This window comes from Anopheles bellator, chromosome 1 (genome assembly GCF_943735745.2).
Source record: "Anopheles bellator chromosome 1, idAnoBellAS_SP24_06.2, whole genome shotgun sequence".
In the NCBI taxonomy this organism is placed as follows: domain Eukaryota; kingdom Metazoa; phylum Arthropoda; class Insecta; order Diptera; family Culicidae; genus Anopheles; species Anopheles bellator.
The window spans coordinates 26455627-26469761 of NC_071285.1; the positions used below are offsets into that span (position 1 = coordinate 26455627).

The window sequence follows — 14135 nt, forward strand, 5'->3', positions numbered from 1 at the left end:
GAGCAGCGATTTCATTGGTTAAATAACGTCCGCCAACGATATAATAGCGAATTCTCCACATTTTGCTCGTTTTCACTGTTTATTCATGGTCGACGTTATGAATTTCCTAACGTGTCCGCTGATAGACTTTCGAATCAAAGAGCAACATGCGTTTTCTAAGGTGAGATAGTTGTTATTTAAATTTAAAGAACACAAAATCCTTCAAAGCCAAACCACCGAAAAACAAACTATAATAACAGATCTCTTCATGGGCGCGCGCACGCTCTGGCAAATTATATTTTGGGGCTTGATGGAGTGCACACTGCATGATGAAGCAAATCTTTGTTATTGGAAATGTAAAGATAAACGAAATGTGCTTTTCTTTACCTATGCCGAGAACATGACATTTCATATCTTTTTACATCTGTTATAACCGAGGTCCGGTTGCGGCTTTTTGTATGATTTCACTGCGAAAATCTGTGGCAAAAAAAACTTATTTTCAAGGTAGGTTATCTTTCTGCTGGCTTCTAGAAGCTATGTAACTTTCTTCAGAATTTATTTCATATCGGTTATTGCATCTTCTTGATTTTGCTTTTTTGTATTAAACGATACGATAGAAGAACTGTTTGGAATGAAAACTGAAGGACAAACTTTTGGAATGTTGTAGACTGTCAAAACATAGGGTTTTCTAGAAGATTAAACCAAAATACATGTTCGCACAGTATCTCTTCTGTTTTTTATAATTCGAGCGAGCAACAAAGACGACACAATGCTGTTCGGCACAAGGGCGTTAGAAGCGCTAGAACGGAACGCCCCGAGCAAAAGCAGTATTACATACGATGTATCCAATGATGCGTTTGTTGAGGATTGTTGCTGAAATTGGCATTGTTTCGGAACCTGAAGTAGTGATTACATAACCCCAAAAAACAAATTATTCAAGAAACATCGAAATAGAGGTTTGTTATAAGCCAAATTACTGCTTGTGTGAAATAATAAAGTATTACATTAGAACATATGTATATCAAATATTTAATACGATATGCAATAATTGAATCGAGATGGAATTAAATAAATTGCGAACAAAGTTCCGCAAGCTGAATCTGCGGTCAGCTTGAGACATTTTTGACAAACTATTTGTTTACATAAAATATAGCAGGAACGATGCCTTACGGTCTAACTCTAATGAAAATATAATGCCTCTACTTATGCAATATTAGAATTTCTTAATTTTTAATCTAATCTTTGCGAGCTTTCCGCTTCTTAAGACCCTCCCCGGGTTCTGCGTTTCTGCTATCTACTGTTGCTCCTGATTCTCCCTCATCCTCTTCTTCTTTGTCCACAGTCTGCTGTGCTACATGGACATCTTCCACACCGTCGCCCTCGTCCTCGTCCTCTTCCTCCTCCTCTTCGTCCTCGTCGTTTTCCGCTTGACCCGCTTCACCGGCCAAGCTCGACGGCACTTCGTTAGCGTTCAGCTGGGTTTTATCGGACCGGGCACCATCCAATCCCATAGCATCCCGTTCATCATCTACCGGCACAAATTCATCCGTCTTTTTTGAGTGACCAACTGCTGCCTTCGCATCGGACTTGGAAATATCAGAAACAAAAAGGTTAGGTGCGAAAATTGAAAGAGTTGCATACAAAGTTATATATTAAAACACAACAACTAGCATAGTGCAGTGATTTTTACCTTTGCAAAACACATAAAATACACGACAGTAATGATGGGCAACCCTACGACAACTAGCAGAACGGCCCACATCCAGGGGTTACTGTTACAATACTTCATAAAACGGGACACCAACGTTTCCTGTGGAATGTTTGATTAAAAGTGTACAGATTCTTTAGGGTGAACACTACTTTTCTAGCATCGATTGAAACAGTATTGTGAAATCCAGACAATGTTTGCATACTTACAATATTAAATATTAAATATTTATGTAAAAAATGAATCAACCAAAAACTAGCCAAACTCGTGTATGTTTCAATTATGTAAAGATCGCAGTATCGCACTTTGAAGTTACATTCTACACACGTAATTCAATATTTCTTTTTCTTTTTCAAATCAACAATAAACAGAGAAATTACGCAAACGTTTCCAAAGCAATACGTGAATTCTCTAAAAAAAACAAAAAAAAACCTTCTTATCTCGGCGACTCCAGAGGAACCAGATGTATGCTATCAATGGTATCGTACAGTAGACAAAATAAGCTCCCCAGTAGGCTGGTTTGTAGTTCATGTACCTTAATGCGCGATCCCAAAGTGTTTGCTGGACAGCATCGATGAAGACAATGAGTTTTAACAATACACAACGCCTCGAACTAATACATCGTGGCCAACAAATCGTTTTATGTAAGTTGAACATTGAACCAGAGGTTCTTTGGGGTTTTAATTGCACTGCTCAATAGAGTTGCAAGAGCCGAATACTTATGGGTTGTTTAAACGCATAGAATTGGGACACAAACCATTATTCTCTAGTATACTTACGGCTTGGCGGTCCAGAATTTTTATTTTCAGATCGAATGTTTGAGCAGCCCAGTCATCAGCAACTGTTTCATCATCACAGATTACGATATTGTCGAACAGTATGTCACTGGACATGGACCAAATTTCGATACCGACGGCGGCCTGAAATTTTGTTCACCAAAAAATAAGGAATAGGACAACACCCTGTTGTAAATAGATCCAATGCTTACAATCGATGTCATCCGGAACGGTGATAAATCTTCGAAAAACTCTGGATTTGGTATCTTCCTTGGTGACCATTTGCCTTGGTAGTTCACATTAGCTATAAGCGGTGGCCGCCATTTGCCTTTGTAATTGGGATTGGCAATCATTGGTGCCTTCCACAAACCGCACCCGACTGCCTTTTCGCACATGGGGTTTGGAACAATTGGTGGCTCCCATTCGCCGTCCATGTCATTGTCCCAATCTGATGGTTTCACAGCGGTACTGTCCGGAACCATCTCTTCGACGTCGTCCAACCAATCGGAGGGTTTCGTGGCCTTGGGATCCGGTATTTGTGCTGGCTCATCTTCATGCCAATCGTCTGGCTTTGTCGCCTCCGGATCTGCTATTTTTTCACGATCATCCCAATTGTCCGGTTTTTTGTCCTCAGGATCATCAATTTCAGCAGGAGGATTGACCGGCGGAGTAAAATTTGTCAACAGTGACCCTTCGTTGATGGTCTTATGATCAACACGAATGGTATACGTATTGTCAGGGCGTATAATCAGCTGATACAAATGCGGCCGTTTATCTTTGAACGGCTCGTCAAGTCTTTCCCTACACCAAGAAAGAGCAGTTATTTTGAGTAAAGGTAATGACAATTGAAAGTACTTTGTTATACTAACTTTTGTTTGTTGCAATGCTTTTCTGTAATAGTCTTGTTGATCGGATTTACGTGACGGAAGATAAAATGTAACTTCACATCGTTGCCACACTTGTCGGGCCCAAACATGATCGTGTACGGTGTTTTGTCGTGAAACTAAACAGACAAGCGTTAACTTTCCCATTTTTCAGAACTTACGCAAAACACTGTACCTGTTTCAAATTTTTCATACTGTCGCCAGCAGACAGAAGCTTAATATAGGAGCCACCACATTCTTGACCATCCTGTAGATTCACCTCGTACTGCACAATGAATGGCTTGTTGTCAAAGACGAATGGTCTGTTCAGTAGCAAATGGGAAGCAATCGCCGCATGCTTGGCCTTTGATTTCAACACCAAACCATAATCATTTGCCAATATGGGTCTCTTTGGTAGCTCGATCAGCCATTCACCATCGTATTTAGCCACCTCCTCGGCCGCATCATCTTTAGTGGCTTTGGACTTGATCCACCGTTTTCCAATATCGCTGGCGTCGAACAAATCGTCGAAATGTTCCGCAAAGTACATACGGGCCGGATCCACCGTTGGCGTTACGTATCGATCACCATCCTCGGAAGACTGCAAATAAAATTTATTTCGATGCACACGTAAACTGTAATGTAATGCAACGATTTCCCCCTCGTTCTACCATTACCTGCACATCATCCGGGAGATCGGAGTTAGCCTCTGCTAAATTATGAAATAGGACTACTGAGCACAGGAAAAGAAGCGATGTCAAATGGGGCCGACCCAGTTCCATCGTGCCCTAATGTGGTGCCAGTAAACCAGCAATACCTAACTGAGGCCGCAATCCACGCTGACTGGTATAGAATGGTTGGCAGAAGCTTCAATGAACACAAATTCGATTAGTACACGTATGACAAAACTATAGGCGCATGATCTGTTGGTGCCGGCACTCGTGATGATAGGTTGCTTGCTATAGGTGTAGGTTTTTCATTGGTTTTGTTTTCTCCCTTTCGCACTGTTGCCGGCGGGCTAGCACTTGACAGGTTTCGTTTAGGGGTTAATCGAATTAAGCTTAGCGAATGTAAAGTGCTACCCCAGTAAATGTATAAATTGAGATTTGTTTTACGAAAACTCTTCGGCAGAAACTGGTTAAAATTGGAAGAGATTCACTTCTCGTTGACACAACCAACACTATGGCAGGGAATGGCTACTCAGAGATTCACAAACGATCTGACAATACGGACATTTTTGTACGTTTTGCTCCTAGCAAAACAGGGCTGTCAACATGTCCTAAAATAGCTTGCCGGATACGGATAAGAGTTCAACATATCGACTAAAAATAATATGTTTTACTCCATCATTTATATGAAAATCATAATTTTAAATTGCTTAGCTTTGTCTAAAACTCACTAAACTTCGAGACACAATGGTTCGCGATGTATTTCATATACATATTTCGATGTTTTTGACATTTTATAATTTCAATTGCTGGTCAATTGGTTTATTCATCGAATCAATTAGACAATAACAAATCCAGCAATTTAAAAATAATTGAATATTATAAATAAACAATATTTAAAAAATAGAATCACATGTAATATACGATTGATATCATTGCTTGTTCATTATGTTGACGTATCCTGTCCTACCGGCTAGCAAAAACATCGAATAAGAAGTTGGCAGTACTGAACGTCACCATACCATACCGTACCATAGATTCAGAAAAAGAGGTTTTCAAAGCTTGTGCTTCGCAGGTCGGATAAATTTGGTGCTGTACAAGTATTCTGCAACAGTTGAATCAATCAGTTATCCTTGCTATTCAGTTGTTCACATGGATTTCACGCAAATCTAGACAGCGAAACGATTGCTCTAGGGAATATTAGCACAAATTTGTCAGATTCGACAATCCGCATGAACATCGTCCAATTCTCAGTTGCCGAGTCTGATCGGACTGAAAGCGCCATTGGAAGATGAGAAAAACGCGGCAAGCCGCAGAATTTTCGGAACTTAAGGTAAGTCACAGCTGAACAATAAACGGGTGGCAAATGTTTTTCCAAACCTGTTATTTTATTCTGTGCGTCTAGCTCGCTATTACTACATTTTCTGAAACGAACGAACTTTTACATTTACGCTTTCGCTAACACTTTCGATACACATTGATGTATTCGAATTCTCTGCCTACATTTACTAGTATTGTCGAACTTCCATATTTGCTTCCTTCTTTCTCCATAACAACCGTTTTTTTATCTTAAAACGCTCCCTTTTATATTTTAACGATAAAGTTCTTTCAATATTGCATCATTTTTTTCAGGAACTAGTACACCAGCTTCGAGTGTCCGATCTGCAACAATTGCTTGGGGAGCACAACGTCAGTCGCAGTGGCCGTAAAACTGAGTTGATTGAGCGTGTCCTGATCCTTGTGCGTCAGAATATTTCCGTGTTGAAGCATAAAGTGCGTGACCTCCACCGTAAAGCGTAAGTAACAGCTGATTATTGTAGCGGACATGGTGCACAATAACAAATATTGCTTTGTTGATCCCCTTAGTCTGCAGGAGTCTGTAGAGTCTTCCTCCAACTTGGCATTGCATAGCGCAAGAGAGCATTCGGTACAGCCGTCCGTCAGTACAGATTCAAACCTTGCTCTAGCGGTGCAATCGCTCATTTCATCTGGGTTGTATGTAGGTGCTAACAGCGACAAAACTAGCGTACCGAACAACAATAATAATATCCACGCAATAGCTAATTCACGCGCTGTATCAGCGGGAATGTATCAGCAACAGTATGCAAATACTGTTCAAAATGACAATCGCGTAAGCCAAGTGCACGCGAATGGTATCACGACTCCAGGCTATGCTGAAAATCCAGGCTTCCCAATTCACCCAGATGTTCGCCTGAAAAAGCTAGCATTCTACGATGTTCTGGCCACTTTACTTAAGCCTGCTACATTGGTGCCTAGCAACACAGCCCAGCGAGTGCAGGAAGGATCATTTTACTTCCACCTGACTCCACAGCAGGCAACGGATGTGGCACTCAACCGTGACACGCGTAATGCAAACCGGATTGAGCACACTATCCAGGTCCAGTTACGCTTCTGCCTTTTGGAAACGTCCTGCGAGCAGGAAGACTACTTTCCTCCCAATATCGTCGTGAAAGTGAACAACAAATTGTGTCCGTTACCGGTAAGACTCTTAGCCGCATTTCCTTTTAGCTATGGCAAATTATTTGTGTTCTCTTCTCAGAATCCCATTCCTACCAACAAACCCGGAGTTGAACCAAAGAGACCTCCGAGGCCGGTCAACATTACACCAAACGTTAAGCTTTCCCCAGTTGTAGCGAATCATATAACTGTATCATGGTGCACTGAATACAACCGCGGTTATGCTGTTGCTTGCTATTTGGTACGCAAATTAACGTCCGTTCAGCTCTTACAAAGAATGAAATCCAAAGGAGTGAAGCCTGCGGACTACACCAGAGCATTAAGTAAGTAGAGGACACCGCTATTCGTAATTTAACAGATACTTTTAATGTTAAACTTTTTATTTCTCCCTTTTTTGTTTATTTTGTTAGTAAAAGAAAAACTGAATGAAGATGCAGATTGTGAAATAGCTACAACCATGCTGAAAGTATCACTTATTTGTCCTCTGGGTAAAGCTCGCATGATAACTCCGTGTCGGTAAGTATAAACATTTATATTACCGTCGTATCTTATTCGTTCTAACCTATTACAATGTAAATGTGGCTTGTTTTTTAGGGCTTCTACATGCTCCCATCTGCAATGTTTCGACGCAAGACTATACCTTCAGATGAATGAGCGAAAACCTACTTGGAACTGCCCCGTGTGTGATAAACCGGCTATTTATGATAATTTAGTTATCGATGGGTAACTTTTACTTGGTTCTAGGATAGAGAAAACAAAAGTCACAATTACCAACGTCACATTTCTCATTCTCCGCAGCTATTTCCAAGAAGTATTAGATTCAAATAAGTTGTCGTACGAGGATACAGAAATTCAACTTCACAAAGATGGATCTTGGAGCACACACATTAAACAAAGTGAATTTTGTGACGAATCTCCTGGAAAAGCCATCCAGAAAGTTGAAGTTATTTCGGATGACATAGGTCAGGTTTGAACACACTGATAACGCAGTCGCAGAGATAAACTTATTGAACAGTAATACTAATTAGATAATTTTTTAGAAGTTATTACTACCGATCCTCCCAAAAATACCATCGTCCCGCAGACATCTGTCATCTCACCTAATGAGCCCACCTCTACAACAACTTCCAACGAAACGGTAAAAATCTTCAAAAGGACGACGAACGACTTGCAGACGAACAAACCAATTAATTTTGTTTTGCCAATCGATAGGTGGACCTAACACTCAGCGACTCGGATGATGAAGTATCACATAAAAGGAAAATGAATAACGGCAGATCGACAAGCAGCTCTAATAATCCTTCTTCATCTTCCTCTTTGACTGGCAACGCTTCGGCTGGTTCCGCTGCATTAACGAGATCCAAAGTCAATGGTGAGCCCACAAAGATTAGTAGAAATTAGTAAATGATGACAAAAATTAGGAAATATTCCAAAATTAAAACAAAGATGAAAACTCATACTTCTCGCTGTTGTGTGATAAGACATAATGATAAAGAGGATTTTGACAGAGGTTATTTGTTGGCAATCCATACCTGCGAAGTTTTTATTTTTATCTGTCTATGTTCGATTGCAACACTTTCCGCGTATGGTTACTTATCTATAAAAGAGGGGTTTTGATTTGTTATTTCATTTAAAGTTTCTTAGTTACGTACATTTCCTGTTATAACTCGAACTTTGGTCATACCACAAAGTTTCACATTCGTTTTTTTAAAGGTACATTGTTTTCATAAAAACGTTTCGCTGTCTTTAAATTTATGTTGACACCAAAAGAGTATAAGGCATACTTTTACCGTAGTCCGAAAATAGGTGGCTACGAATCTGTTGATCTCTTTGATTAATTTTATTCATTTCTTAAATTGAGCATATCGAGTTGGTTTGCAGAATACATACGTCAATTCATCGAAACACATGCAACTACAATCTGCCACAATGCAAACCAAATTGTGCTTTGATAATTTGTTAATTATCTTCTAAGTCTCTCTTTCTCTTTTTCTCTCTACTTTGTCTCTTTCTCTTTCTCTTTTTTCTTCATCATTATGCTACTGCCATGCAACACTTCAGAAAACCTTCCAATAGGAAATAAAAGTATTATCATCAGTGAAGAAATATTAGATAGCGAAGAAATTTAATCATATTACAATTCTTAACTATGAACTGTACGGAATCACAGGAACATGTCCAAACAAAATTTTAGTTATGTGTACTTCAAATTGTATTGGCCAAATCTGTAAATTTAAATTTACTTCACAATTATTGAACTTAGACAATTGTGTTGGTCTGCTGCTGCTCATTGTTATCAGTAAGGATCTAACGTTTTGTGTTTTACGCATATCATACTGTTAGATTTCCGATCCAATACTCAGTCATTTGATTTTTTTTCTTAAATTATGAAAAGAACTAAAAGAACTCTATTTTGTTCATTATTTGAAACAACTGTGAATGCACTGAATGGTGAATAACATCGGATGAACTATTAACGATTGAAATACATTATCGACCAAAACAAATATAATCCGAAAAATCTTATAAATCAAGCAGAATAGTTGTTTTTATTTTCACAGATTTGATAAAAAAAAAACTTGTCTGTTTATATTCAACAGATTTAGTTTGACATTTCAACACTTTTTATATTGGTTCGCACAATGTTCATTATTGCATTCTGTGCAATTGAAAAATAACCTACAAAAAATCCTGGTGGTGTGCTAGCTTAAGTTAAACAGTTTACTTTGCAATAGTCGACCATAACTTTATTTGAAAAATTTTTACAAAACGTTAACAAAACGCGAAATAGGGGAAGCAAAAGCTCACGATGCATTATAGTTTAGAAAGTATATTGGAGCATAGGCTATAAATTTGATACAATTGTTATTTGATTGCGGAAAAAACTCTAGAGTATATTCTTTAAATATCTCAGTATTTTGTTGGAATCTATTCTTCATGTTATTTTCTTTCCAAATTTTATTGCTTTTCAAAATTGCAGAGGATCCATCTTCGTCCGTGATATCTCTAGATTCGCCATCTCCACCATCCACACCCAACCCTTCACACAACGGCAACAACAATGGTAATTAAACAATTATTATGAACAAGTATACTTCTGTAGTAAAAAAATCTATAACAACTAATCATAGTATTGATCATATGTGTCTCCATGTTCGGTATATACGAAATGTCTAACGTTTTCAAATTTTCTACTACCAGATGTTTCTTCAACAACCACCTTATCACTGGCATATAACCATCAGCAGCAACAATCCCCCGGTGGAACAAGCGCTGATCAAGTGAGTAATTTTCAAATCAATCCGCTGGCTCTCAATAGGTGAGACAATAGCAGCTACAGAGTCGTGACCATTTGCGAATGAATACGAATTACGGAGAAAGAATCAACTGCATACGGTGTTGCAGGATACTACGAGGAATAATACATTTTCATACTTTATTTAAACTATTTTTCGTTAATAATCAATTTTCAATTTCGCCTACATGAATTCTGACAACAACGCGTTGGAAAGTTACAGTACAACTACGAAATTAAGAATCCATTGCACTAACAGCAACTTCATTAATAACATTTGAACAAATCCATAAATGTTCAATGGTACATTTCATTTCTTTCGTCGAGATGTAATAATAAAATGTAGCTATTAAGCTGTAAAAATATGTGTAAACCGGTTTTTATGAAAGAAAAGAAATGAATATATTAAGTTTGAGAAAATAAAATACGGCCTGATGAATTAATCGAAATTCTAAAATTAGCCAAATAATGTTGCAGATATTTCTTAGAACACTACTGACGTATTCCTCAATTATTGCAAATTTTAAAATAGCTGTACACACACTTTAACTTATCTTTGGTCTTTGCTCAAGTGACTTAACGACGACTTTATTGACTGCTGAATGATATCGGAATACGCACCAAAACTGGACTTAACCTGATGATGGCTGTAACAATGGGGTAACATTAAAACTGTAAAATTAGACAGCTTCCAGTGCACCTGGGTGAGAAACGCATATATGTAATCAGCTACGAACTGAGTTATATTGTTTCCGTTCAATATTGTCCAAAAACATTTGAACGAAATTGTATAACTCGGTAAAGTTGCAGTATGAAGAAAGAGCAACTTTGTGAAGCCGAACAGCGACTTGGTAAGCACCAACATTTCATGTTATTTCTTTTACGATTATAACGATGAAAAAATATTTTATTCTATCTAAAATCAATCAAAATCACGCATAAATGACAATATGTTTAGGGATCAATGATACGAAAGACATTTTTTTACCGTTTACAGCTATTGTTTTAATTAGTTTAGCTGTTCTGCTAAAATGTCGAAAGTGCTCGAAAATACAACATTCGAGTAGAAACTTTGAAGTTTTGCAGCCAGTGCTGTAAACGTAGCCCATATGCCAAGATGAGATGATGGGAGGTGATTGACTGCAAAATCATATCCTCCATGGAAGTAGATATTTCGTCGGTGCTGTTTTAATCCGTAAATAAATACTGCAGAATTGAATGGAAACCACTCCTGAAGCAGTGCAGCTAGCAGGCTGCTGATTGTTGCGAAGGTAGAGACTTTAGGGTGGTTCGCTGAGTGTTTTTGGATATTTTTCGTTTGCGGTTCTTTCGGTTCGTTCTCATCGGCAGAGGCTTTGGAGAAGGATTTCACTGAGAAATAGAATGTGATCAAGGCGTCCGTGTTGTGTATCTGTGCGTTCCCCTTCGTATTGAAATAATACAGTGCACTAGTGGCAAAGAATTGTGAAGGAAGCATAAAAAAATCTGAATGGATTAACGAATTTGGCTTTTGCAAAGAATCATAAAAGTGCAGTGAAAAAGATATACCCTACACCCTCTGGAGAGTGGTGTAAGCTGTTCCGTTGTGTTCGAGTGTGTGCATATGTTCTTGCCCGTCAAACCATCTTTTCCACGATGCGTCCAATAATGTGTGTCCTTCCCGTATGAAATAATACGAAGCAATCATTGTCAATGATGGTTGTGAAAACTTTTGTTGTGGTGTTTGGCAGCAAATTTCCAGGATTTAATGAACGGATCAATCTTCAATGTCAAGAAATTGTGCAGAATAAAAGCATTTAATGAATGCTTATATTATATTTATTATACAGGTAGGCAAAGAAAATTAGCTTTTACCGTGTGTCTCATTTATTCCGATGCGGTACATTGTAACCAATGTTATAGAAGTTCTTTATAAAATTAGTCAAGCAAGATATTAGTGAAATTGTTTTCTGGTTTGGCTTGGATTGAAATTCTTGAAAAGACGAATTGACCGTACATTGACCTGTTTACTGACCTCCATTCGAGTTCGATTCATTAATTGTTTTAGAATGCTGGTTAAAAAATACGATCATTATGCATGCTGAAGCTTTCTGTAACACGTATAAAGTATACCCATGAAAGAAGTCAATTTGCCAAAACAAATACCATTCCGAAAACAGAATTGTATGTTTTTTTGATTCGCCGTTATTAATTAAAGTACAACTATCGTATACAGTGTCTCCCTTTCTCTAGACAGACATTGCATTCGGCCCCTCGATAACGGTTCAAGTTTTGTCAAGATTTTTACGCCATTGCTGACGACTTTTGAGATAATTTGAATGGAATGATCAGGCTTCGGATGCTGCTCCTTCATATTTGCGGGCTTCATACACTGCGTATTGATTATACATATTACGAAAGCCATTTCCTCCTGGCAAATACTTTCCCACTGTCTTTCCTTAAACTATACTTGATACTAGCATCTTTTACTGCCGATTATCATCGCGTAGATTGTGTGATTTTTGGATGATTGTAATGTTTCAGATGTGTTGAATGTTGATCATCCATCGTCAAGCATCGTCCGAGTAGATATTGAAATTGTTAATATTTAAGATAATCTTTGCTGCAACAATTTATCTATTTCGATCGGTTTAAATGCAAATGCAAAGTTAGAAATGCGAACTATAAGACATAACAATTTCGTCATTTGTCTGTCAAAAAAATCTAAATGTTTACAGGTACATTGGATCAAACTTGTATAAACTGCCAGACAATATCGTGTAATTTCAAGCTTTTTTCTATGAAAGAAGAATGGGCTGTATAATATAAATAACCTAACATATTGTCACAGGAATTAATGATCTATGTAGTAGCTGCTCTAGTGTAAAATGAGTCAAATTTATGTATAGTTGTGATAATTTCATAGCTCAACCTCATTCGTGTTGGAAGACACCGACACTCGTATAGCATAGTTGGGTCTGCTTTATGGTCAGAACTTACAAATAAAACAACCCACTGGAAATATTATGTAGACCCATTGTTTTACTATGCAATGCGCTACCTGATCGAAGTAAGCCAGTTCCAGTTGCCAGTTGTCCTTTAGTTTCATGGCGCATTTGACCGTGCTCTTACTACAGTTAATTTGTTAAATACTTTTTCTTGAAGTTAGTTTTGTTCGTGTGGATAAATTTTCCGACTAGCCCCGTGTTTGCTTGTTATGCACGGGATTCATTTAGTCATGTTTCGATTAATGTTTTATTTTAGTAAACTGTCTTTTCATTCCTGCGACGGAATATAAGAAAAGATACCGCAAAAATATATTTAAAAACATACAAATAATGTTAATATAGAAGATAATGTTTCAAAGCGTTTGTAATAGAATATGTAGCGATTGATTATTGTTATGATTCTTGGCTCACTTCTGAAAACCACAATGTTTTCCATTTATTACCTTTTGGTTAGTCAAAGCTAGAAACATGAATTTAAAGCTTAAAAAAGGGTTTGATTTTCTCTTTCGGTTAAATGGTTGTAAAGGATTTTTCATCAAAAAGCGGAAAAGTTCGTTGCCAAGAAATGTGTTTCAAACCTGTAAACGTTTTATTGTTTTTGTTTATTGTATGCATAAAAACAAAACTAAATTACAAAACATCAGGTATAATCAAAATGCAAGCATACGAGTACATAAAACGCTATTGTATTGCATCAAAAATCAATCATTTGGGCGCCCATTTAGATGACATACGCAGGTCACCAACATGGTGGCGATATGTATCCCAACTCAACTCAGATCCTAGACCTCTATGGAAAGCACACAGACACCCTTTCCTGGCTTTAATCTCCATGCTTTTGCAGCGGACGGTGGAATCAGTCGATTAAAACGACACTCTCCGGCTTGAGGACTTCTGTCTGATTTCTTCGTTCTGGTTCGTCCAAGTTGACTTCAATCCGGATTGAACATGTTGTGTTCCGGTGTTATGCTGATAAAAAAAATGTTCTGAAATGATGGTACAGTTGTTAACTAAATCTTCTCAAGTGTTGACAATTGCCTAATCTGTCTCGTGCAGAATGTTGCATCTTTTATAAACATTGGAAAATGACTTCTGTCTGAATTAAATCTTCGGCCGGCGAGGACTGTAGACCGCGTGAGTTGATAGTGTTAGTGAGTGGCTCGTGTTTGTACAAGGGAAACAAAAACATAGAATGCACGGGTATCCATTTTTATTACAACACAGTTTAACGCGTCACTTTGGCTGGCACCTTTGAAGTTTAGAATGAATAAGTTTTTATGAAAAAATGGTGCATGTAATGTGATAAAATAGGCCATAATGTAAGTAGAATACTTCTATGAAGCAGTTAGGATTCGTGGGGAAGTGAATACTTGCGCGCCAT

General features: G+C 37.9%; 2 protein-coding genes across 5 annotated transcripts; one reads left to right on the forward strand and one right to left on the reverse strand.

The window, feature by feature from the left end:
• Positions 1–72: 72 nt before the first annotated feature.
• LOC131206114 (calnexin-like) lies at positions 73–4462 on the reverse strand. 2 transcript variants are annotated; one of them, XM_058198524.1, is made up of 7 exons: positions 4004–4462; positions 3523–3927; positions 3333–3466; positions 2676–3264; positions 2467–2607; positions 1670–1789; positions 73–1565 (listed from the first exon to the last, which is right to left on the reverse strand). In XM_058198524.1, exons 1-7 carry the CDS (start codon positions 4106–4108, stop codon positions 1215–1217), a joined length of 1845 nt encoding a protein of 614 aa, XP_058054507.1. In that variant the 5' UTR covers positions 4109–4462; the 3' UTR covers positions 73–1214. The 2 variants fall into 2 exon arrangements, with proteins under 2 accessions (XP_058054507.1, XP_058054506.1); XM_058198523.1 differs by lacking the exon at positions 1670–1789 and adding an exon at positions 2120–2248.
• Positions 4463–5050: 588 nt separating this feature from the next.
• LOC131206062 (E3 SUMO-protein ligase PIAS2) lies at positions 5051–10081 on the forward strand. 3 transcript variants are annotated; one of them, XM_058198439.1, is made up of 11 exons: positions 5051–5327; positions 5627–5790; positions 5861–6494; positions 6555–6795; positions 6883–6988; positions 7067–7195; positions 7271–7434; positions 7513–7610; positions 7685–7844; positions 9453–9536; positions 9674–10081. In XM_058198439.1, the coding sequence occupies exons 1-11, from the start codon at positions 5286–5288 to the stop codon at positions 9793–9795; spliced, it is 1944 nt and encodes a 647-aa protein (XP_058054422.1). In that variant the 5' UTR covers positions 5051–5285; the 3' UTR covers positions 9796–10081. The 3 variants fall into 3 exon arrangements, with proteins under 3 accessions (XP_058054422.1, XP_058054424.1, XP_058054425.1); XM_058198441.1 differs by having other exon boundaries at positions 7516–7610; XM_058198442.1 differs by lacking the exons at positions 9453–9536; positions 9674–10081 and adding an exon at positions 8534–9398.
• The last annotated feature ends 4054 nt before the right edge of the window (positions 10082–14135 follow it).